The sequence below is a fragment of the Typopeltis vanoorti genome, chromosome 10, assembly GCF_054136105.1.
Source record: "Typopeltis vanoorti isolate ZY-2024b chromosome 10, IOZ_Tvanoo_1.0, whole genome shotgun sequence".
Lineage (NCBI taxonomy): Eukaryota > Metazoa > Arthropoda > Arachnida > Uropygi > Thelyphonidae > Typopeltis > Typopeltis vanoorti.
In genome coordinates, this window is record NC_143558.1 from 37,705,911 (window position 1) to 37,730,662 (window position 24,752).

At 36.0% G+C, this 24,752-nt stretch overlaps 1 protein-coding gene across 1 annotated transcript in view; it reads right to left on the reverse strand.

The window, feature by feature from the left end:
• LOC150102348 (poly [ADP-ribose] polymerase tankyrase-like) overlaps positions 1–24,752 on the reverse strand; it is a 1,002,656-nt gene that overhangs the window by 387,254 nt on the left and 590,650 nt on the right. Inside the window, 1 exon segment of the mRNA XM_090399561.1 lies at positions 15,217–15,439. Coding sequence (XP_090255687.1) covers positions 15,217–15,439 — 223 coding nt within the window.

Below are 24,752 nucleotides of genomic sequence, written 5' to 3' on the forward strand. Positions count from 1 at the left end.
CGTTTTTTAGAGCTGCTGAAGATTCTTTGAATAGTCTTTCGTATTTAAACTTGCTGCGATGGATTATTTTTGTCTTCTTCCAACGAATTTTATGGTGGGTATCTAAGGCATGGTCTGCCAGCCCAGAGCGGCTGTACTGGTGAAACCGGATGTAGTCTTGGTGTTCTGAAATCCTGATATTTGTTGTTCTGCCTGTTTGGCCAAAGTAGGACTTTAGGAACAAAATTAGTTCTTATTTTCTTCCTCATTTGCTTTGTTAGTTCCTTAGTGCACATACCATATCTTTATGTTCCCGAAGATGGCAATGTGACATTGCCGAAATATAGAAGTGATTCATTAAAGTTATCTTTAATTAATTTACTTTGTATGCGTTGTCAATTCCGTAAATTAATTACCAGTTATGTCTAACCAACGTATAAGTCTTACTACTAGAATCATGATCATCCACGGAGATGCAATCACACGAAAGGCCCGTCAATACGGCAAATTGAGGTTGAAGATATCGAGGCAAATAAATCGTCTGACGTTCCTAAAACGCTGCCGGGATAACAAAGTGATCCCCAACTGTGTCAAATTAAAGCACCGTTTCACTTCCGAGAAAGTTCTACGCATTTACAACCGCACTAGCTTCGCCCTGTTAAGAGAACAAATTACCGCGACGCGCGTTCTCCTTGCCGACGAAAACAAAACCTTACGGGCGTTAGAGGAAGAGCTTTCTAACACACTCGGCCTTGATCTATGGTCGATACTTCATGACATCTCATGCACATCGGCAAGAAAGGAATTCGAAAAAATACGTAGTCGACATGTGAAAAAATACGAAAACCTGACAAAGACTTCTACTTCTGTACCCCAGCCACCACTTAACACAGTAGTCAACCTCTCGTCGGCAGTTTTAAAGCCTGAAGCACTCACCGCACTTTCACGTGGTCACAATTTCGCCCTAGCTCCAAAAAGGATACCTGCTGAAGAAATCATGATCCAAATAGAGCGTGGAATTCGCAACCTGCCTAACCACATCGCCAGCAACGTGAGACTGGATGTAGTCGGTGTTCTCACGAAAGCCAAACCTCCAAAATCCAACTTATCCAAAAACGAATATACAGCCCTACAAGAATTAAAAAACAACAAAAAAATAGTAATCACCAAAGCTGATAAGGGAAGCGCCACTGTAGTACTCAATCAAAAAGACTACAAAGGTAAGCTAAATTCTTTAATACGAGACCGTACTACTTACCTCCCCATTGAATATAATCCGACCAACTCTCAGATCAGAACTATCCACAGACTCCTTAAGAAAGTCACTTCTTGGCCTGTGGAAGTCACCAACAAACTTAAACCTTATAACTCTAGACCCCCCCCGATTATATGGACTCCCAAAAATACATAAACAAAATGTGCCATTACGTCCCATAGTGGATGGCATTGATTCCCCCACATATAAATTAGCCAAACATTTAGCCAAAATGCTCACACACTACACTGGCAACACACCATCACACATAAAAAACTCGGCCCACTTTAAAGCCAGTATAGAAAACCTCACACTCCAACACACTGACATAATGGTCAGTTTTGACGTCTCCTCCCTATTCACTAATGTCCCACTCAAAGAAACCTTTGAGCTCATCCAAGCCAAGTTTCCTCCCGATATCTCAGCCCTATTTCAGTTCACAATGAACTCAGGCTATTTCGTTTGGCAAGGAAAGTTCTACAAACAGATAGAGGGGACAGCCATGGGTTCACCACTTTCCCCACCCTTGGCCAATTTCTTTATGGAGACATTTGAAGAGAAAGCCTTAAATTCTGCCCCACAAAAACCCACTATTTGGCTTCGTTATGTGGATGATGTGTTTGCTATTTGGCCACATGGCTCAGATACACTCCACTCCTTCCTAACACACTTAAACAACCAACATCCCAGAGTCCAGTTCACCTTAGAAAAAGAGGAAAACAACACCCTCCCCTTCCTAGACACTTTAATCACCCGCCAGCTTGATGGAACTTTGGTTTTCTCTGTTTACAGAAAACCCACCCACACTGGCAGATACACCAAGACTACACCAAGTCTATCACTATCCCCTACATTCAGGGCACCTCTGAAAAAATAACTAATATCCTCAAAAAATATGACCTTACTTCCTGTTACAGACCATATAAAAAGTTGGCATCCCTTACCCGCTCTACCAAAGACCAACCACTTCACCTAGACCTACCTGGTGTATACCAGGTCCCTTGCAGCTGCAAATTGTCCTACTTTGGCCAAACAGGCAGAACAACAAATATCAGGATTTCAGAACACCAAGACTACATCCGGTTTCACCAGTACAGCCGCTCTGGGCTGGCAGACCATGCCTTAGATACCCACCATAAAATTCGTTGGAAGAAGACAAAAATAATCCATCGCAGCAAGTTTAAATACGAAAGACTATTCAAAGAATCTTCAGCAGCTCTAAAAAACGTTCCTAACCTCAACAAATTTGGGTGCATGAAACTGCCCCAAATTTGGGAGACTTTCATTTTGAGAACTTCAGCCCAACTGCCAAGATTACCAAATTAGCCCGCAAGAGGGCACCATTAGGACTTTAGGAACAAAATTAGTTCTTATTTTCTTCCTCATTTGCTTTGTTAGTTCCTTAGTGCACATACCATATCTTTATGTTCCCGAAGATGGCAATGTGACATTGCTGAAATATAGAAGTGATTCATTAAAGTTATCTTTAATTAATTTACTTTGTATGCGTTGTCAATTCCGTAAATTAATTACCAGTTATGTCTAACCAACGTATAAGTCTTACTACCAGAATGCTGGTTAAGGAGTAATGGTGTGGAGTGGAACCACTGGACAATATCTGTGGTTCCATGAAGGCAGCTCAGTATCTTGATATTCTGGATAACCAGGTGCTGCCTACACTGTGAAATTTTTATGGAACGGATTCATGTTACTATCAAGACAACAATGCCCCATGCCACAAAACAAAGCTGCAACTGTTATGGAATGGTATGAAAAGATAGGTGTTAAATGACTGCCTAGCCTGTGCAGAGGCAGTCCACCTGATGTCTGCTGCACATTGGTTGAAAGCCTCCTTCAAAGAGAAGGAGGTGATCAAAAGCCAAAGGTGGATACACCCGATATTAGGGCTCGCCTGATGGTATCAATTGTAAATTGCTAAAGTGTCCAGACAATTATTGGTCAATAGAGTAGTTTAGCTAAATATTTAGCACAAAAATTAACAAAGATACAGAACACAAATAATTATATATTAATAACTCAATTTATTTCAAAGTAACAAAAAAAAAAAAAAAAAAAAAAAACTAAATGAGTTCAACCTGGTAGTATTAAAAATAAAAAAATTCACTTTAAAGAAAACATTCTCTCCTGATATTCCTGTGCTTTTGTATTGTATATGCTATTGAGGCATAAAAAAATTACTTCCAAAGGACAATGGGCTGTCCTCTCGATGCTGCTTGAAAAATTTTGTAATGCAAACTTTTGACGTTCTAAACTCCTCTGCACAAAAATCCTACCTCTGGCTGTGCTACATGGAGGTTTAGTTATCAGACATCCAAATTCGCTGTCAAGACTATATAGAAAATTTACACATACTAACATATCCTACCATAACAAGTCTGTAGGGGTGGTGTGTTAGGGGATGGGGGGCAATAAACAGCAATTATGAACCAATTATCAACTGCTGATATAGGAATATTAAAACTAGCACCCACATGTCTGTTCACCAAAATTCACTCAATTATTAATACCTAAAGCAGTGGTTCTTAACTGGTGTTCCCCGGAACACTTGTATTCCGCAAACACTGGTTACAAGTGTTCTGCCAGTGAAAGATGTCACATGACACAGTTCTGAGCAGAATTGGCTACTCTGATCCTAACAACTGAAGACAGGTATGCGCACTGACTTTTAAACAAATAGAATATCGTTTATAGGTCACATGTGATTCCAGGAGGGGCAGGGATGAGAGTATCTTTTGCAGTCATTCAGTGATATGCGTTTGGTTTGTGTGTTGTCAAACATCGTAATATGGCATAGTCCATTTTTAATGTGTATTTGGTTTGTGTGTTGCCTAACATCATAGTAGCACACACAATGGTTCTTCCAGCAACTCTTTCATATGGTATCGAGGCTAGCTGGTGAAAAGACGTACTGTCAGAGAGCTCCTGAAAGATTTGTGATTTTTGTTGATTTATTAAATATTTTGTTAGATTTAATTATGTAATTTTAGTATATTATTGTAGTTTTATTAATAATGTAGTTAGTATACTAAAGTGTTTTATAACATAATCTATGTCGGGAAATCGCCGCTAGAGGGATTCGTAGTGGGTAGTGTTCATGAAAGCTCCTGATAAGATAAGCGTTATTTTCAGTTATTGTTGATAAATTTAATTTAATGTTGCGTAATTTTGTTTGCCTTGCGTATCTTAGTGCATCTGTTTGCGTGTTTTTGGTGTTTATAATTTATAATTTGATAAAATACGTTACTAGTAAGTATGAAGGAAATGTGAAGTATGAAGGAAAATGGCGGCCAGTAATGATGGTTCGCCATTTTCTTTCAAGAACGGTAATGTAAAGGAGATGATTCAGTGTACTATCTGCGAAATATACGCTTTGCGGAGTGCGGTCAGAGTGTGGTTAGATGATAATAAAGGAGTGAATGTGTGTAGAAAATGTAGGGAGAATGAGGAACTGAAGTGTATTTCGGATCGTAAGTGTGATATTTCTGTCAAACTTCAGAATGAAGAAAATAGGGATATGACAAGAAACGGCGAGGGTGTACCAGAGAATGGTGAGAGTGTGAATGTAGAAAGTGTGAATGATAGTATTAATGGTTTCACAGAGAATAAAATAGATGAGATAGATGCAATGAGTGAGATCGCATCGTAATGGTGCGATACAAAGGGCAAATCAGCAGCTAGAGCGTATGAGCAAAAGTAGACTGAATGAACCAGCCAATAATAAAAAGTATGACAGGAAAAATACGCATATGAGTGGGAACATGAACAAAATGAAGGATAGAGTGTTGTATGGAGACTTGTTAGTAAGAGGTGTGTTAGTAGAGGATTTGACAAAATTGTACCAACCTGGTGCGACCATAAAGGATGTAACTGAGTCTATTAGAGAGCAAAAGGAAAGGGTGAAAGAAATGATTGTTGCGGCAGGTACGAATGACCTGAAAGGAAATAAAATGGAAATGATAGAAGACCTGAATGAATTGTTTGAGGTAGCAAAAGAAAAGAGAGAGAGAGTTAGAATGATTAGTCTTTTGCCAGGGTATGACAGTGAAATGTTTAAAAGGAGGGCTATAATTGCGAATGACTATGCGCGGGTTATGTATGGCGAGTGGTGTGGAATTTGTGGATGTGTGGAGTGAGTTCGATGGGCGAAAGGATCTATATAAGATGGATGGCTTGCATTTGAATGGTTATGGTGTAAGGAGTCTTGAGAAAGTGTTGCTGAATGTAGTGGATGTGCAAATTCAGGGAAACTAGTTTTATTAAGGGGGGAGGGGATAGATATACAGTCCTTAGGGAGGCAGTTGAATGTATGAATGAATATAATATGCCCAAGCGAATAACGACAACAAATCAGAGTGGGATAGTTAATATGAGGCATCAAGGAAGGGTTGGGGCTAATGGGGGTCTTAAATTCATGTACATTAATGCTAGGAGTATTTAGGAACAAGAAAGAAGAGTTTCTGGCCATGGTTGGCACTTCAAGACCACAGGTTATTGGTATTAGCGAATCATGGCTGACTGTAGATGATACATACAGCTAGTGGGATTGAATGTGATGGGTATAGTGTGTTCAGGAATGACAGGGAGAATAAAATGGGGGGAGGAGTATTGTTGCTGATGAGGTACAGCCAAGGAGAATAGAAGTTGAATTGCAGGATAGAAAAAAGAGCACATTTGAGGCCATTTGGTGTTGAGATTGTGGCTAGCAGAAATAAATATACAATTGGGTGCTGCTATAGACCAGGTGATGGAAAAGATGGTGGTGACAGTATGCACAAGCAAATAGAAGAAATGAGTAGAAGGAGGGTAATTATTATGGGAGATTTCAACTATGGTCGCATTGATTGGAGTGAGGAGATGACACACGGGAGGAAGGAATTGGATTTTATGCGGTTATTAAGGGATAACTATCTGTGACAGCATGTAATGGAAAATACTAGGGGTCAGAGAGTGCTTGACCTAGTAATTACATCTGAGGATTTGGCTGTAACTAATATGACCACATTGCCACCAATTGGTGAGAGTGATCATAGGGTCTTGACTTGGAAGGTGGCTAAAGGTGTGGAATTTTCAATTAAGACAGGGTACGTGTGGAATTATCGGGCTGGAAAGTATGACAAGCTTAGGAGTTTGATTGGTTCAGTGCCATGGCATGTACAACTGCAAAAACTAGAAGTTGATAGTGCATGGGAGGTAGTTAAGAAGTGCTTGCATGAAGCAATGGCTGACTGTATACCTAGAGTCCGAATAATAAATCAAGTAGGGGTTAAATGGATGAATAACACCATTAAGCTTGAGCTGCAAAAAAAGAAACAACTATGGAGGGAATGTAAGGAGAAAGGTGACTGGCAGGCACATGAACGGTATAAAGCGCAGGGCAGAAGGGTAATGAGTGTGGTAAGAAAAGCAAAAAAGGATTACAAGAACATTGGCCATGCAGGCTAAAGACAATCCTAAACAGTTTATTTCGATATGCTGCAAGTAAAAGGAAAAATGTACATGGCAGAATGATTTTAAAGAATGCCGATGGTAGGGAGGTAACTGAATCAGTTGATATAGTTGAGTTATTGAGTGAGCACTTTGTAAGTATATATCAACCAGGTGGTGACATTGCAGAAACGAATAAACCAGTAGATTATACGGGAATTGTGGTGAATAAAGTAGAGGTGAGTAGTCTATTGCATAACCTCAATGTCAATACATCCGTGGGATTTGATGGTATACCAGCTCGCGTCGTAGGAGAAGCAGCTAAAGAATTGTCAGTACCCTTGACCATTTTGTTTAATTTCAGTCTCGGGTCTGGGTTAGTCCCGAGTGGTGGAAAGAGGGGAAAATAGTTCCACTGCATAAAGGTGGTTCCAAGGCTGCTGTTGTAAATTACCGACCGATTAGCATATCAGGAATCATTGTGAAGTTCCTAGAGAAATTAGTCAAGAAAAGAATACAGGATAGGATAGATGAAAATGGGATATTGTATGGGGGACAACATGGTTTTGTGAAGGGTAGATCATGCCTCAGTAACTTGCTCACGTTTTATAACACAGCGACGGCTGAACTGGTTAAGGGTAATGGGTTTACAGTGATTCTACTGGACCTTGCGAAGGCCTTTGACAGGATACCACATGGAATTCTAATCAGTAAACTGGAGCAGATATAGGGTTGGTGAGATGGATAGGAGGATGGTTGAAGGAGAGATACCAGAGAGTGGTTTATTCAGGAGTGGAGTCTAAAAGACGGCTTGTGACTAGTGTGCTGCAGGGCTCTGTTCTTGGACCACTGCTTTTCAATTTGTTCATCAATGACATAGAAAAGGATCTGAGAGGAAGTGTTTACTTGTTTGCTGATGATGCAAAGTTGGGTAGAGCAATTATGAGTGCACAGGATGTCAAAATTTTACAGGATGATTTGGATAGTTTGGCAGACAGGGCTAGGAAAAATGGATGTCAATTTAATGTGGCAAAGTGTAAGGTTATGCACTTTGGGGTGTAAAGAATAGCAGCAGTATATCGCATTGGTGGAACCGAACTCCAGGAGATTGATGAGGCCAGGGATTTGGGAGTGTTGGTGGATAGGGAATTGAAGTTTAGGGGGCACATTGCAAAAGTGACTAAATCAGCTCATCAAAGCACTTGGCTTCTGAAAAATACTTTAACATGCAGAGACAAACAAGTTGTTGTTCCTCTGTATCGAGCCTTGATAAGACCCCATCTGGACTAATGTGCCCAGTTATGGGCACAGTAGTCCAGATGGGGTCTTATCAAGTCCAGGGTTTCTTCGTGATGGGGAGAAAGTGGAGAGGATCCAGAGATGAGTGACCAAGATGATAGCAGGTCTGTGGAATGAACCTTATGAAAATAGGTTAAAGATTTGTGGGTTGCAGAGATTGGACAATAGGTGCACTCACAATTGCTCTACCCAACTTTGCATCATCAGCAAACAAGTGAACACTTCCTCTCAAATCCTTTCCTATGTCATTGATGAACAAATTGAAAAGCAGTGGTCCAAGAACAGAGCCCTGCAGCATAGTAATAATGGATAAATTTATTATTAAACGAAAACGTGATTCTGAGGCAAATATTAATGATGGCACAAGTACAACTGGAAGTTGTAGTAATGATGTTGCTGCAAATACGTCTCCTACAGAAGACCGCATTATACGTAGTAAAATAATAAAAATGAATAGGCAATATTCGGATGAATATTTAAGTTGTGGTTTTTCCTGGATTGGTGAGAAAGAATGTCCTTTTCCCCAGCTTGTATGTGGGGGGAAACTATCCAATAGTGCAATTGTTCCTGCTAAGTTGAAACGTCACTTTACTAAGAAGAATGCCAATCTTACTTCAAAAACTAAAGATTATTTCAAGAGATTTTGCACATGCAAGGTAAACAAGTATTTTGAAAAGACTTAAAATTTCTGTTAAGGCACAACTTGCATCACATAAGGTAGTTGAATTATTTGCTATAAAATTTAAACCACATACTATATCAGTCTCTTATTTTACCAGCATGTTGCGAAGTATTAAACATTATGTTTGGCGACGAAGCAAAAAAGGAAATTATGAAATTCCTCATTCGGACGATACAATAAAAAATAAAATTAAAGATATGTCAGATGATATTGAGAAAACAGTTATCAATAAACTTTCCAAACAACATTTTGTTTTACAAATTGACGAGTCCACTGACATTAGCAGTAAAGCTCATATACTAGGATTGGTTCGTTTCATTAATGAAAACGAAATAGTGAATTAATTTCTATGCTGCAGAGAACTTACTGAACGTAGAACAAGACAAGATATTTTTGACTCTATTATGTCATATTTAGAAAATTTTAAAATTTCATGGGAGCTGTGCATAGGAATTTGTACAGATGGTGCTCCATCAATGGTATGTCTATTAAAGAATTTGTTAACCCTTGCAAAGAAAATAAATCCAAATATATTTACACACTGTTTTTTGCACAGAGAATCACCAGTTTCAAGACCACTACCTGCAATATTAAAACCTGTATTAGACCAAGTTGTAAATATGGTAAATTACATCTTTGCTTTTGCACACTGAAATAAGATGGTTATCCAGGAGTAAAGTGCTCGAATTTTAGAACTTAAGATTTGAAAATGAAGGTACAGATGCTTTTGTAAAATGTCTTCAAATTGATATTTGGTGTGCTAAAATGGCATATTTAGCCGATATTTTTAATTAATTAAATAAGATTTTTGCCGAGGATGGTTAAGGCAGTAGCGATTATGAACCTTCTGAGGATTCGAGTGAGAACAGCAAGATGAAGTCGTCCTCAAGCCTGAAGATAATCTTGATACTTCCTAAGCAACAACATCAATTATGAACAATAATTTGTGGACCGAAATACAACAAGATCCTGAATAATTTATTTTCCAAGAGAACGTTGATTTGAAATTGGACCCAACAGATTTTACAGTGCAAACATTGGTGGACTTATTTTCTTCAGAGGAGTTTCTTGCATTACTGGTTGAACAAACTAAATTATATGCTGAGCAAGAAATTACAAAACTTCCAAGAGTAAGAAAATCTCACAGAGCATCACAATGGAAGGACGTCAGCGTCGTATAAATGAAATTTTTTATTGGACTTTTATTACAAACAGGACTTCTTTTCCAACAATAGAGCATTACTGGAGTAGAAACCCGCTTTATAATATAATGTTTTGACGATCAGATATGAGTCGAAATAGATTCCACAAAGGCATCTGACAAAGCCATGTCAAATTGTACCCAAGCTAAAACAAGACGAGAAACACGTTATTGTTGTCAAGCCTATGAAGAGAAGCCAGCACTCTGTGTGGAAGGTTGTTTCAAAAAATATCACAAAAAATAAAATGGTTCTATTACTTTGTATTTGATTTCCACTGTATGAATAAACTTTTCTGTTCATGTATGCCAGCCTTGATTTTTTGTTCTCTTCCCAGAAGCCAACCATCCTAAGGATAGTTGCCTTCTGGGAAGAGAACAAAAAATTAGTTACTTATATACTACAAATATACTCGCAGCTGCATGAAAAAGGCAAGTCCAGCAACTACAAGATAACTCGTAGTCAGCCCTGTTGGCCAGATCGCCTACTATGAATTATCTCGTTGTTGGTAGTCAACATATTAAAAAATCACAAATGTGATTACAGACAACATTCACAACTGCAATGATTTATCTTCCTTTATCATTCTTCACAGAATATGCTACACCCACTTTTTCATTGTGTTCAATATTTCTTGTCATTGAAATTTGGTATTGTACTGCCAGTTAGGGTGATCTGCATCATAAGGCAAGAATAAATAGTTATCAGATACAAAACATGAAGGAAATACAATTTAGCTAGTCATTCTTTGGATATCCTATACGTGTTCATTCGAGAAGGAACGCAATATTAAAAAGAAACAGAATGATATCTGAAGTTTCTGGGAGTTTTTAGAAAATTGATATCACATCTGAAGAAAAATGTACAACTACAGCAGCCTCCTCAAACTAGACCCAACAGGAATCTTTAAATTACACATTGGTCGTTGATGCCATGTTGATTTTTCATTTCTTCTAACTGGTCTCATATAGAGATTGCATGAATTTTATTTACAAAGCAGATAAAATGCTTCTAATGCTTGTTTTTGCTAATGTGCACTGGAAGGCACTGAAAAAGTGATGAATGATGTTCTGTCCTCTTCCAATAAGATGCCTTTGTATGGGTACTTTGGAATTAGGACCAAAGCAACTAATGCTATGAGGCCAATGTATTATGATTGCTAATTGCATATGTTCTTCTGACAATATTTGTTGTTTTTTGGGATGACAAACCTTGTAATCTCTGTATGAGGCTGGCTAATTCATGTTTCACAGAATAGACCAATGTTTCTGTCAAAATAATTAAGTGCCATGGCAAGCATTACTAAACTTCAAATGCTACTGCAACATGGAATCAGAAAAATATGAAAAATTTGACTAGCCTGCAAAAGAGATCCTTTGGGATAAACTGGAACATCATATACAAGTCAGACTAATGTGTCCAAGCAGTGGCATATGGACCAGGGATCATGATAAATTATTCAAAACACTTCACTCATTTCATCACAAATGAGGGAAAAGTGTACACCTCGAAGGGGAGAAAACGGTAACTAGGTTCAAAGGAGGGCTAGGGATTCACATGCTTATTGGTGTCTGTCTTACATCTGTGTACAATTTAAGTTTCTATGATACACAGCACCCTCTCAATACTTCGCTTTAATAACATAATCACAATAAAGGGTGCTTAAGGGTCAAAGCTGTAAACCTGAGAGGAGACCTCCACATAGCCTTGAAAGGAATGCAGAGAACCGACCATGACTTCTGACCTAATGTCCAATCCTCACCTTCTTGTGATGCACCCTGTTGGGTATCTACCTGAATACTGAACGAACGAGGATGGGCTGGCAATTTGGGATTGAGCCGACCAAATTGTATTCTTACTGGCTTAAACCAAAATACAAAATGATGGTACAACATGACAAAATTTCATGCCAGCTGGGGCGTCGCCCGGTTAAACAAGGCCACCGTTGTTTTCACCAGGGAACCAGGGTGAACAGCAAAAAGTCAACTACTGGAACAAATCTGAAAAACCACATACCAACTCAACATCACCAGAGGTAAAGATTGGTACTATCAACATAAGAAGCCTGAATGGCAAAGAAATGGAGATAGCTGAGGAATTAGATAAGTACCAGATCGACATAATAGGGTGACTGAAACAAAAAAGACAAAAACAGGTGAGATCTTTCTGAGCAATAAATACAAAATGTTATATTCAGGAAATGACAATCAAGAAAAAGAAAAAGTAGCCATAGTATTCAATACAAAATACGAGGCTAATCTTCTTGAATGGCAGGAAGTCTCAAGTACAGTGATGTGGGAAAATATCAGAATGGGGAACTTCACAATGAGACTTAATTCTGGTTATGGACCCACAGAAGGTTCTACTAAGATAGAAGTGGAAGAATTTTTTGAGGCTCTAGAGAAAGCTACTGACACAATGAAAAAGGAAAAGTTGGTCCTTGTTGGGGATCTAAATAGCAGAGTAGGAAGTAATTGTAAGACATACAAAAATATTTTGAGAAAATCTGGAGAAAAGAGCAAAGCTAATAATAATGGCAAATACCTGTTGGGTGTCTGTTCAGAACATGGACTGGTTATTACTAACACCATGTTCCAACATAAAATTGTGCACAAATTCACATGGAGAGAAGAGGCAATGAATAAGAAAAGTCTCATTAACTATGTTATTGTTGATAGTGATGTTTTCTCCATGGTGCAGGACACCAGAGTGTACAGTGGATTTGTAATTGGAAGTGATCACTATTTAGTCTTGGGTAGGATAAAATTGAATTTAATATTAAAAAGAATAACATGTAAGAAAGTTAAAAAGCGAATAAAAGTTGAGCAGCTCTCAGATGTGAACTGTAGACTAAAATACACAAAAAAATTATTGAAGAAAAAACGAAAGAGTTTAGGAACAGGAACCAAACCTTGGAGATTCAGGCAAGCCTTGAAGAAAACCCCGATTGATTCAGCCAGAGAGGCATGTTGTAAGGTTGTCTGCGAGGATAGAAAAATCAGAACTCCACAGTGGACATAGGAAGTTAAAGAGGCAGTGAAGGAAAAGAAGAAAGCATATCAAAAGTTCCTGAGAAATAAGTCAGCATCTGCTCTTAGAGAATACAGAGACAAATGTAAGAAAGCTAAACAACATGTAAAACTAGTTAAACAAAAGTCATGGGAGGACTTTGGCAAGAACATAGAAAATATATCAAGAAGGTGGCAAAATATTCTGGAGGTTGTTGAAGAAGCTTAGAAATGGAGGAAAGAGTGCTGTAAAAGGAGTTAGAGATGATAAATGTGACATGAAAACAGGAAAAAAAGATACCCTTGAAGTACGGAGTAATTGTTTCAAAAAATTTCTAAATGAAACAAGCAGTGATAAAAAAACACTCAACAGGCATACAGTCAGGAATACATATCCATACTTTAAGTAGAAAAAGCCATCAAAGGCTTGAAATGTGTAAAGGCAGCAGGAGTAGATGATATTCGACCAGAAATGCTGAAGTATGGTGGTATAAAAGTCTTACAGTGGCTGCACTGCATAGTTCAAAAGGCCAGGACAGAGGGCTGAATTCCCGATGATTGGAGTAGAGTTCTCATAGTACCCAAATATAAAAAGGGAAATAAAACTGAATGTGAGAATTACAGAGGTATTTCCCTACTGAGTGTTCCTGGCAAGATCTATGCAAGTATACTTGAGAAACGGTTGAGAAAAATTGTGGAAGAAAAGCTTGGTGAAGAACAAGCTGGATTCAGAGGCTGACGGAATCAGATCTTCACTTTACGACAAATAGTTGAGAAATCATGGGAATATAACAAAGATCTGTATTTAAGTTTTGTTGATCTGGAAAAGGCATACAACAAGGTGCCAAGAGAAAAGCTATTAAATATATTCAATACGCTACAGTTATATGGTGACAATGGGGCATTATATCAAGCAATACTTAGTCTTTATTTGAGTTGTAAGTCAGCAGTTAGAAATGAAGGAAGTACAGGAAGATGGTTTATGTTAAATCTGATGTCAGACAAGGATGTATATTATCAAATCTGTTATTCATTATCTGTATGGATCACATTATGGAGGAAAGTGGTATTAAACATGATATCAAAATTGGAGATGTTATTGTCAGGTCTTTGCTTTTTGCGGACGATGTTATACTTCTAAATAAATCTGCTACAAGTCTGCAAGATTCCCTGACTGAATTGAATAACTGTTGTAATAGATATGGTATATAGGTCAGCAATAAAAACACAAAGACAATGAAAATGGGCAGAATCGATGAAAATGCCAACTGCGTTCTGAATGGAGAACCCGTGGAGCAAGTAAAACATTTCATCTACTTAGGCACGATTTTTAGTGAAGATGGTAAATTAAATATGGAAATAGACAACAGAATCAACAAAGCTGGTATGGTAGGAAGTCAACTGAATAAATTCATATGGAATAAGAGAGAAATTAGTCGGAACACTAAATTACCTATATACGAAACAGTGTTCAAACCAGTTTTAACTTATGGATCTGAGAGCTGGGTCAAAAGTAAAACACTTGACCAAAGACTAGAGACCGCAGTTATGAGAGTCCTGAGAAAGATTAGAGGCATGAACAGATGGGATCAATGGCAATATCATATTAAAAACGAGGATATTAGGAAAGAACTTGACATTGTCAGCATCCAGGAATGCGTTAGCAGAGCTAATCTCAGGTGGTATGGTCACTTAAACAGAATAGGCAAGGAAAGATTAGCAAAACAAGTGTTCTCTGCCAGGTTGGCAGAAAAATGACCCCAAGGAAGACCAAGATATAGGTGGATTGATACGGTACAATGTGCCTTAGACGATAAAAATATAAGATCTGATAATGATAATATTGGAGTTTTGACAAGTAACAGACTGATTTGGAGGAAAATTGTAGATAGGAAGTTAGTAATTATGTAAATTTTTCATGTAGTACTATCATATCCTGTACACCCCTTGAGGGTACATGTCAGAAATTTGATGACGATGATCACAATAAGAAATTGTCTCATCATTAATGATGACAATTTATGAGAAGAAAAAGAAAATTATATGTAGTGTTTCATCACTGAAGTTTCTTAGAAAAATATTTCAATTTTTCTGATGGTATACTAACTACAATGGACTGTACAGGAGCATAACAAATATTAATCTTTGATTAATATTTATGTGACAAGCTAACTTTTAAAATAGGTCACCTCCATTTTCTAAGCATTTTACTATCAATGCTAAATATAAAATTGTTTATATTATTATGATAGGTGCAAACAAAATAACATATTGTATAGTGTTTTGTGTGCACTAATTAAATATCAAATGCTTTATTATTATTCATTTTTAATTGTTAGTCCTACTAACCGATGGATTTTCACAAAAGCATAGTGAAGAGGTATTCTTCCACGATGATCCACTGCATCTGTTTTGGCACCACTTGTTAATAAATATTCCTCAAGTGCATAGGAAGCATCACTCCCACAATCTGAAGCATTAACAGCCAAATGTAGAGGTGTCTGATTGTAACGATTTACCATATTTACATTAGCTCCAGCTGTTATTAAACTTCTTACTGTGTCTATGGTATCTGTTAGGGGAAAAAAGATTCACTATGTAGCATAACAATGTAATAGCGGCAGCAGGCTATGCTCTATATACATATTTAAAGGATTTTTGTAAATTATAAATAAGAAAAAATAAAATCCACGCTTCTAAGAACTTTTCATTAACCTTTTCATAATTATTGCAAAAAAAAAAAAAAAAAACACACCTGTTAAATACTACTCCTGGTATACTGATAGCTGCATAATCTGCTTTCAGAATTATACATATTGAAATTTCACTGTATTTGTGTGTATTGGTGGTGAAACAATTTAACTAAAATTTCCATTTCTTAATAATTTTCTTCATAATCCAAAAACCAGATATCACAAGATTCTGCCAATTCCTAACACTGATATGTGTAAAGATATGTTCACATTCACAGTGAGACAAAAAAGTGTTACTGACTGTGTTATTGATGATAGTCATATGTTCATGCTGGTTCAGGACACAAAAGAACAGAGGATTCTTCTGAACAAAATCATGCCAGTATGTTGAGTACAATGAGATAAAGCAATTCTGCATGAAATACAATAAAATCAATAAGTTTACTGGATATAACATGAATTTGTAGAGGTCATTTTTATTGTTTTATTAGGTGTCGCCAGTATTCTTACAATGTACATTAATAGATGAATCAAAACAACCGATACTAAGGCTTACAAATAAATGAGAATTTATTATATGGAAAAGTTTTCTAACAATTCCTTACTGAGAAACTTTACCATCATACTCTAACAACAGCGCTCAACTATGATAAGAAATTTTAACAAGAATTCCCTAATGGGAAACACTGCATCTTAATAAGCATATTAAGATAACTATCATATCCGAATCATTCTACTTCAAATGCTGTTTTTTGGGCTTGGTAAGCAGTTTAATTACTACAGCAAAAAATTATATATATTTAAACCATGGGCACACATTCACAGTGAGACAAAATAATTCTCACTGACTGTGTTATTGTTGATAGTCATATCTTCATGCTGGTTCAGGACACAAAAGAAGAGGATTCGAAATAAGAAGTGATCACCATTAATTTTGAGTAGCAATGCACTGAAGCATGCTGAAATAAATTTTGAAAAAAAAAATTGATTTTATAAAACACTGAAGAAAGATTAAAAAAATATGCATGAACCACATGAATACACAAAAATACAAATTTACATTCCTTAAATTTAATAAAAGAGTCATTTAATTTTATAAGGAATATGTATTAAAAGAATGAACGTCTCATAAAAATTAGACAAAAAATAACATTACTATTATTTTCATTTAAAAAAAAAAAAATTAACAGAACCATGATTTAAAATGGTTAAATATGGTGGAAATGATTTAATAATCAAAATGAAGTTGCAATAAACTATATTGTAGGAATAGTAGTTTTTTTTTTTTTTTTTTTTTTTAAATATATAAATCTACTTCTGGTTCCCCACAACAATATTTCCTGCTTCTGAAAAGAAAAAAATCACTCATTAACTGTATATTCAAATAATCAGCTGATGCGAAAAGAAATTTTCTAGCTATTTCTCTTGAAATGGACAATATCATGTTGATTTAGTTCATGGTATTAATTCACAACACACAACAATAAGAAAATAATTAATCTATATTTAACTCATTTGCTGATATTTCATTGGTATTATGTCCAGCATCTTCAGAGCACAAAAACAGTTTGTCACACTACACAAACAGCAACAATTTGGCTAACAATTGGACCAGTTTAAAAATTCTTGTAGACAGGCTTATATATGTTGGTTAAACATACTCCTATTTTTTTTAGGAAATCAAAATGTAAATTACAATGACAATTAAAAAAACTTTAATTAATAGCTACCTATATTTTGGCAATGTTGCATTTCCATCTTCAGGGATCACAAAACAATATGAGCATGCAGGCACTAACATTAAGCAAATGAAGCTGAACAAAGGCAACTGAGGTCAGTTCTTGAGTCCAAAAGGTGCCTCCTAGTGGGCTAAGTTAGGTTGTCTTGGCCATTACCTCTGTTGAGGTTTGGGGAAGTTATTTCTTGAAGCACCGAAAGCTCTGAAAAACTTCCCAAACCTCAACAAATTTGGGTGCATGAGATTGCCTCAAATTTGAGAAGCTTACATTCTAAGAACATCGGCCCAATAGTCAAGGCTACCCATTTAGAGTGCTGGGGGGGGGGGGCACCTTTAGGACTCTAGGACCAACTTCAGTCTCATTTGCTTAGTGTTAGTGCCTGCTTATATACAAAATACTCTAAATATTTAGAGGGTATTTTGAGAATATCTTTTTTTTTACCAGTTGAGTTACGAGCAGGAAGAACAGAAGTTACATCAACTTATAGATGATGTGCTGGGGGGGGGGGCACCTTTAGGACTCTAGGACCAACTTCAGTCTCATTTGCTTAGTGTTAGTGCCTGCTTACATACAAAATACTCTAAATATTTAGAGGGTATTTTGAGAATAATATCTTTTTTTTTACCAGATGAGTTATGAGCAGGAAGAACAGAGGTTACATCAACTTATAGATGAGGCTTTGACAGACGAGGAGCTATTTAGAGAAGATGACGATAGTGAAATTGATTTAGAATTAGTCAGTAACCATGAGTCTGATACAGAACAATACTGTGAGGAAGAATCCACTAATACTGATTAAAAAGATTGATTTCTATAATACACTACATTACTTGGATGGATCTGTGGGACCCCCGCCTTACCAGTTTTGTTACATTTTCCCGCCTCACTAGCCCCATGTTAAATAAAGATTTTATAATTAATAATATAGTTTATGTTGTAATTTCCTAAAAAAAATTAGAAAGACCAGTTTAAAAAACTAACTGACAACACAAGGAACTAAAGTCCTAATTGGTACCATCTATTGTTGACAAACAAACAAACAAAAACACACACAGAGAAAAAAATTGAGGTTTAGACAATCTTTTAAAGTTGCTGTTGATTCCAAAAAAAATCTCTAATTTCTGTGTAGCACTTTTGTTTTTTTCCATTTAATCCTATGTGAAGGAGTATCCAAGGCATGGTTTGCCAGTCCCGAATAGCCATAACAATCGTGTCGAATGCAGTTTTTATGTTCTCCAAGGCATATCAACAGTCCCCCCATTCTTGATTTTCAATTCCTTCCACCATACTAATGGATCATTAGTTATAATTAACAATGGTTTATTAAAATATAAAATAATCTCGTAATTAATATTTTTTATTGATTCTCATTTCAACCTAATAGTAATGCAGCAGTAGAAGAGGAGAGTTTATCATGTTATTTGAAAAATATCTTTATTTTGATAAAGGAAAATGAAAACTTACTGCTTCATACATGATATTTCCATATCAGATTCAAAATTATTAATTAGAACATTTTTACAATAATCAATTTTATCAGACTTGAAGAATGCTAGCTTAAATCATGGATCTAATATTGAAGAAATAATATTATTTATTTTTGATGATAGTATCCAATCTTTCATTAACTTCTTCACAGAGAAATTTTTTCATTATTCTTGCTCTCAAAACCATACACGTTTTCAGCCTCAACAGTAAGAGCACATCCAAAATTAAAACTTTTGAACTCATGGTTTGGTAATTTCCTTGAAAGGATCCAATAAAATTAGAAGTAGTTCCATTAAAGGCAACATATTAGAGCTTAATGTTTAAAATGTTGTCAATTTCATAAGATATTTAATGCTGTTTTTTGTTTTTATTCATAAAATTTTATATGCTACAAAAAATTAGTAGAAGAATGCAAATAAATGGTTAAAATATCCTACTAATTTTCTACATACTACTATTAAATTTGATACTGATACCTGTGCATTAACGTGATATCCATTACTGCTAACTGCAAATTTCAATATCATGCTTAAAATTTCAGCATCACAACACCCCTTAATTGAAATGTGTATATCCTACATTTGCAACATAACAAAAACTTTTCTTTATTCACGAGGTGCTATGACTGCATCAAAAGGTTTGTATCAAGTCAGTTCTGAAGCTAATGAAATTTTATTTCTATCCATGTAGGCCAGTGTTTCTCAACATTTTTTGGATCATGCCCCACATCAACATCTCAAAGATCTTGATGCCCCACCTCTAGCATAATAGTCAGCCAAGTTCTGAAAAAGTATAATATAAATATGTATAAATATGTACATGTAAGTTTTGAAATTGCCCCCTGTGGGGCATACACCCCCACGTTGAGAAACACTGATGTAGGTTCATATATATCTGATGTAAGAGAAATACATTTAGCATCAGCAAATATGTGGAATTACCTCCTCTAAAATATTTTCTTCCAGAGAAATTGTCTCCACAATTTCGCTGGAAGAATGAGTAAACTTACAACGCTGTAAATCCCTCATTTTGAATAAACAAGTATGCATACATGTTATCCAATTCAATCACAACAGTTATGGTGTAATGCATTTTTTTTTTAATGATTTAAATGTAAAAAGGGTAAATATTGGCAGGGGGCTAGGGATCTTGGCATAATAGTGGATAGGAATTTGAAGTCCAAGGTCACATAGCAAAAGTTCCAAATACAACGCAGAGGATAATCGCAACGTTGAAGCAAACCTTGACATGTAAGAATAAGGAAGTCATTTATCCTCTTTATAAGGCCTTGAAAAGACCGCACCTGGATTACTGTGCGCATATTTGGTATCCCGGGTTCCAAGCAGATAAAGAAGAAGAGTTACAAAGATATATCAGGATTATGGGATTTAGATTATGAGGACAAATTGCCAGTATGTGATTATACTCTTTAACAGAAAAAAAAAAGGTGATATGATACAGGGCTTAAAATTTCTGAATGGGTGTTATAGGATGATGAAATTTTTCATTATATGGAAGGCAGCGAGAGAACATTAGGGCACCTACGCAAGTTAAGTTTGTTTGCAGTCAAGAAAGAGATAAGAGCCACACATTTTTCTCTCACAGAGTAGTGAGTAGAATAGTTTGCTTATGGAGGTAGTGAATGAATAATTTGAATGAATTTAAGGGCAGGCATGATAGCTGGTTTAGGTGATTGATAGCCTCTCTCGATGAGGCCCTAACTCCCCAGAGGTCTCAGATAATAAAAAAATTATAATAATAATAATGACCCCACACATGGCACTGTAGTGTAACAGGACCTATAATACTACAGTGCCACATGTGGATAAGTGATCAAGGAGAAAGAGGTAGCCTACTGATATGTTACTTAAAGAGTTGAAGATTGTACTCAGTGAGAAAAATATTATGGTAGATTGTTCCAAAGAACCAAAGTAAGTGGAGGAATAGAAGTGGCAAATTCAAAGGAGCAATGTCCATGAAAGTACGTAGGGCATAAAAATAATAATAAAATAATTTTAAAAAGGCACAGTGCAGAAGCAGAGCTCATATGGGAAAGTGACTGAAGGGAATCTGTGAGGCAAGGGTCATCTGTCAAGCAGATTTCTCTCTTCTGAATATCATCAAGAATTCTGTGGAAGGTGTTGGATACACCACCCCAAATGTGGAAACAATATTCCAAGGTTGGTTGGATCTGAGACTTAAAATATGTCAGGAGTTGAGAGGAAGAGAAGGAGAAGTAGTGTTTTGAATGGAAAATAATGTTAAGCTTTTTGGAGGGTGAGAAGCTATGTATGTAATGTGTTTGTGCCATGATAAATTGGTTGTGACAGTCAAACTCAAGAAGATAAAGCTGTTCTTGAAAGGAAACTGGAACAATAATCAAAGTAAAAGAGTAAAATAGGATCTTTCTTGCAGGTAATAAGGTAGGCCCGAGTTTTTTAGAGGGTCAGAAAAAAAAAAAAAAACATTCAAGTAAAATGCAGTCTCAACTATGTATCGATACTTGAGTTTTGATAACCTGAAATGTGGGGAAAAAGCTGGAGTCAATGAGATTTGACTAGAAATGTTTACATATAGAGGTATCAAAGTTTCACAGTAACCATATGCATAATTCAAAAGGCTTGGCTAAAGGGCTGAATTTCAGATGACTGGAGCAGATTTCTGATCGTATATACTTGAGAAATACAGAGAACATTGCATCTGTACATTTACTGACAGAGGAATTTCCCTATTTATTGTTCGTGGCAAATTTACTGCAAGAAAAGGCTAAATAAAATTGTGGGATGGATAAACTGGGTTCAGACCAAACAGAGGTTATCAGGATCAGATTTTCACTTAAAGACACAGAGCTGAGAAATCATGGGTATACAACAAGGATATTAAAGTTTTGTAAATCTGTAAAAGGCATATGACAGTCAAGTAAAAAAACTGTTCAGAATTCTACTAGAGTTCTATGGGGTAAATGGGACATTACATCAATTACATCATATAGTCTATATATGAGTCAGCAGTTAGAAATGAAGGAGGTGTAGCAAGATGATTTGATGTTATATCAAGCATGAGTCAAGGTTGCACAGATCCACTGTTAATCATCATTCCTGTGGATCTCATTATGAAGAAAAGTGGAAATAAACATGATATCATAACTACAGATGCTATTCTCCTAAATAAATCCAGTACAAGGATGCAAGGTTCCCAAAATAAACTGAATTATGGCTATAATAAATCTAGTATGAAAATCAGCAATAGAAAGATGAAGACTATGAAAATAGATAGAAACACTGAAAACAGCAACTGCATCTTCTGAATAGGAAGCTATTGAACTAGTAAACTATTTTGGTACAATTTTTTAGTGACAATGGCAAACTCAATATGGAATTTGCCTTCACAACACAACAGGATTAGCAAAATCTGGTAGGGTAGATAGTGATCTGAATAAATTTATAAGAAATAAGAGAGATAATTAACTAAATACAAAACTAGCTATAATAAAATAGTGTTCAAACCAATTTTAATTGGTTTGAATTGGTTTTAAGTGTTCAAACCAATCAAACCAATATGGATCTGAAATGATGAATTTACAATTCTGATGCCTCATTTCAAAAATGACATCCCATGTCATCCCTTCAAGAAATTGTTCACTAGCATGGCATGGCAACCTGAAAAGAAACCAGATTCACATTTTGTATCATGTTTGGAAATCAATGTTAGGCTTGTAGCACACTGAACGATTACCGTGATAACTTTTTACAAGCTATATATGTGCGAAAGAGAGAGAGAGAGAGAGAGAGAGAGAGATGAGTCAAGAAATTGTGTCCTGTCTGAATTTAAAAGTTGCTTTCATTTATATCTGTTTGGGCATGTGTGAGTAAGTGCAGGTGCATTAAAAGAGAAAGGTATGGTTGTTATTAGTGTGAAAACTTGAAAGACTCTTTACAAAGCCTTTCATGATAAGTTTCAGGGAAATCAAGAAAAGGAGCCATTAGGTTTATATCATTTCAAAGAAAGTGTATTAGAGATGTATCAAATGAAGAAAAGCAAAAGAGAATCATATGAACATTGCATCTGTACATTTGAAAACTATAAATCTGTGGACAACATGAAGGAGGAGAGATCCTTCCATTCATGGACTAATCCAAGGTGCATTTGTTCCTTAAGAAACTAGTTTCAACCTTAGGAAAACTTGGAGTTGTTAATATGACATTGGTTGCTAGGGTTTGAACTGAAAACTAGAGGGAAACAGCAGCAGGATTCTTAGAGAGAGAGAGAGAGAGAAAAAAAATCCACTAAAAAGGCTATATTTTCCAAATGTAGTTGTATGTGGGTGGGGGTTCTGTAGATGCCAGATCCTATATGTAAAAAGAGAATAAGAATGACCTATTATTAAAACAAAAAGTTCTTCTTCGTCCCTTTTCCCTCTTTTACCTTATGGTGTCGAGGGTTTTATATTCATTTAACTGCAACTGCATACAATGATAAGGTGGTTAGCCCTATACCTCCCAGTTTATCCTATGTCTGTAGAAGCATTGCGTTCTCAAGGCGGTTTGCCTGCTTGGGGGATGAAAAACTCTGCAGTCCACGCCCAAGACCAGCTAACTTGGTTATGTCTGAGAATGATCCTAAGATCATGTTAGCGACAGGAATCGAACCCAGGACGCTCCTTTCCCAGGCATATGGTTGCAAAGCACATAGCCACTGTGCTGGTAGCTGAGTGGCTATGCTTTAAAGAGAACAACTACACTTCGTTTTTCTGACATCATCATCAGAATGAATCTGCACATAACTAAAAAACAGAAAATTAAAAACTACTAAAACTCAATGAAAAGAATAATAGTCATATGTCTGTTTGAACCAAACAAACATTTAGACCTATTAAGGAGCAGAGCAAAAATATCACAAACAATTAATATCTAAAATACCTCATATCTGATTGCTGATAAGAAAATAACTTATTTACATAAAACATGTATACCACAGACAAATACTAATTTATTAATAACATCAGAAACAAATTTAATTTTTCAACTCATAATACATCATTATGGGGTGAAATTTGAATACAAATTGAACAGAAATGTGTACACTACAATGGAACCTTTTTTTTTTTTAATACATGCAGTAATGTAGTACCTAGAATAATACATTATTGGAGAGAGAGAGAGAGAGGGAATTATTGAATGCAAATTATGGAAATGGTTTCCTAACCATTTGGAACAGAAAAAAAAATCATTATGATTTAAATTAAGTGATACAGTAAGAGTTCAAGACTTTCTTTAAATAAATTTCAAATTTACGACTGCACCCATGCAGGAATTTTTTTATTTTCTCAAACGCTAAACCGAAGTTTTGCCAATTCTTGAGCCCAGATTTATGATATCTGGTAAGCAAATATGACTGTGATGTTCTGAAATTCATGTTTTTTTTTTTTTTGTTTTTTTTTGACTGGTCTTTCCCTTTCACCAAAACAAATCATGATAAGTTATAGGAACTTAGAACTTAGTAAGTGCAGATAGTAAGAATGGAGCGAGTTGGTATTTCAGAAAAGATAACAGACAGCATAGTTTAGTTTCAGATTCATTTGAACAGTTTGCAATCAACAGTGACTAGAATATTCAGAGAAACTAACAATGATTCTTCGGTTATAATCATTTAACAGAGCAATTTGCTTTATAGTTTCCAATTCACATTGAAGGGATATTTCAGATAAGTAAATTTTATTTGCTCTAAATACCAAGGATTTTATACTTCTGTATTTTTGAGATCAATAGCTCTAAATACGATACTGTTGGAACGTCCTACCTAACTGACTGTTCCAATTATGTTGGTTTGTTAAACTTATCTTTACTTCTTTAAATTCCATTCTTCTTTGTTAGTTGGTGATTGATGCTCATCTTATTTTAGGCCAAGGTCATCAATAGCACTTAAGACTTCTGCAAAGGTCCGATTAATTTTATGAGCAGTGCAA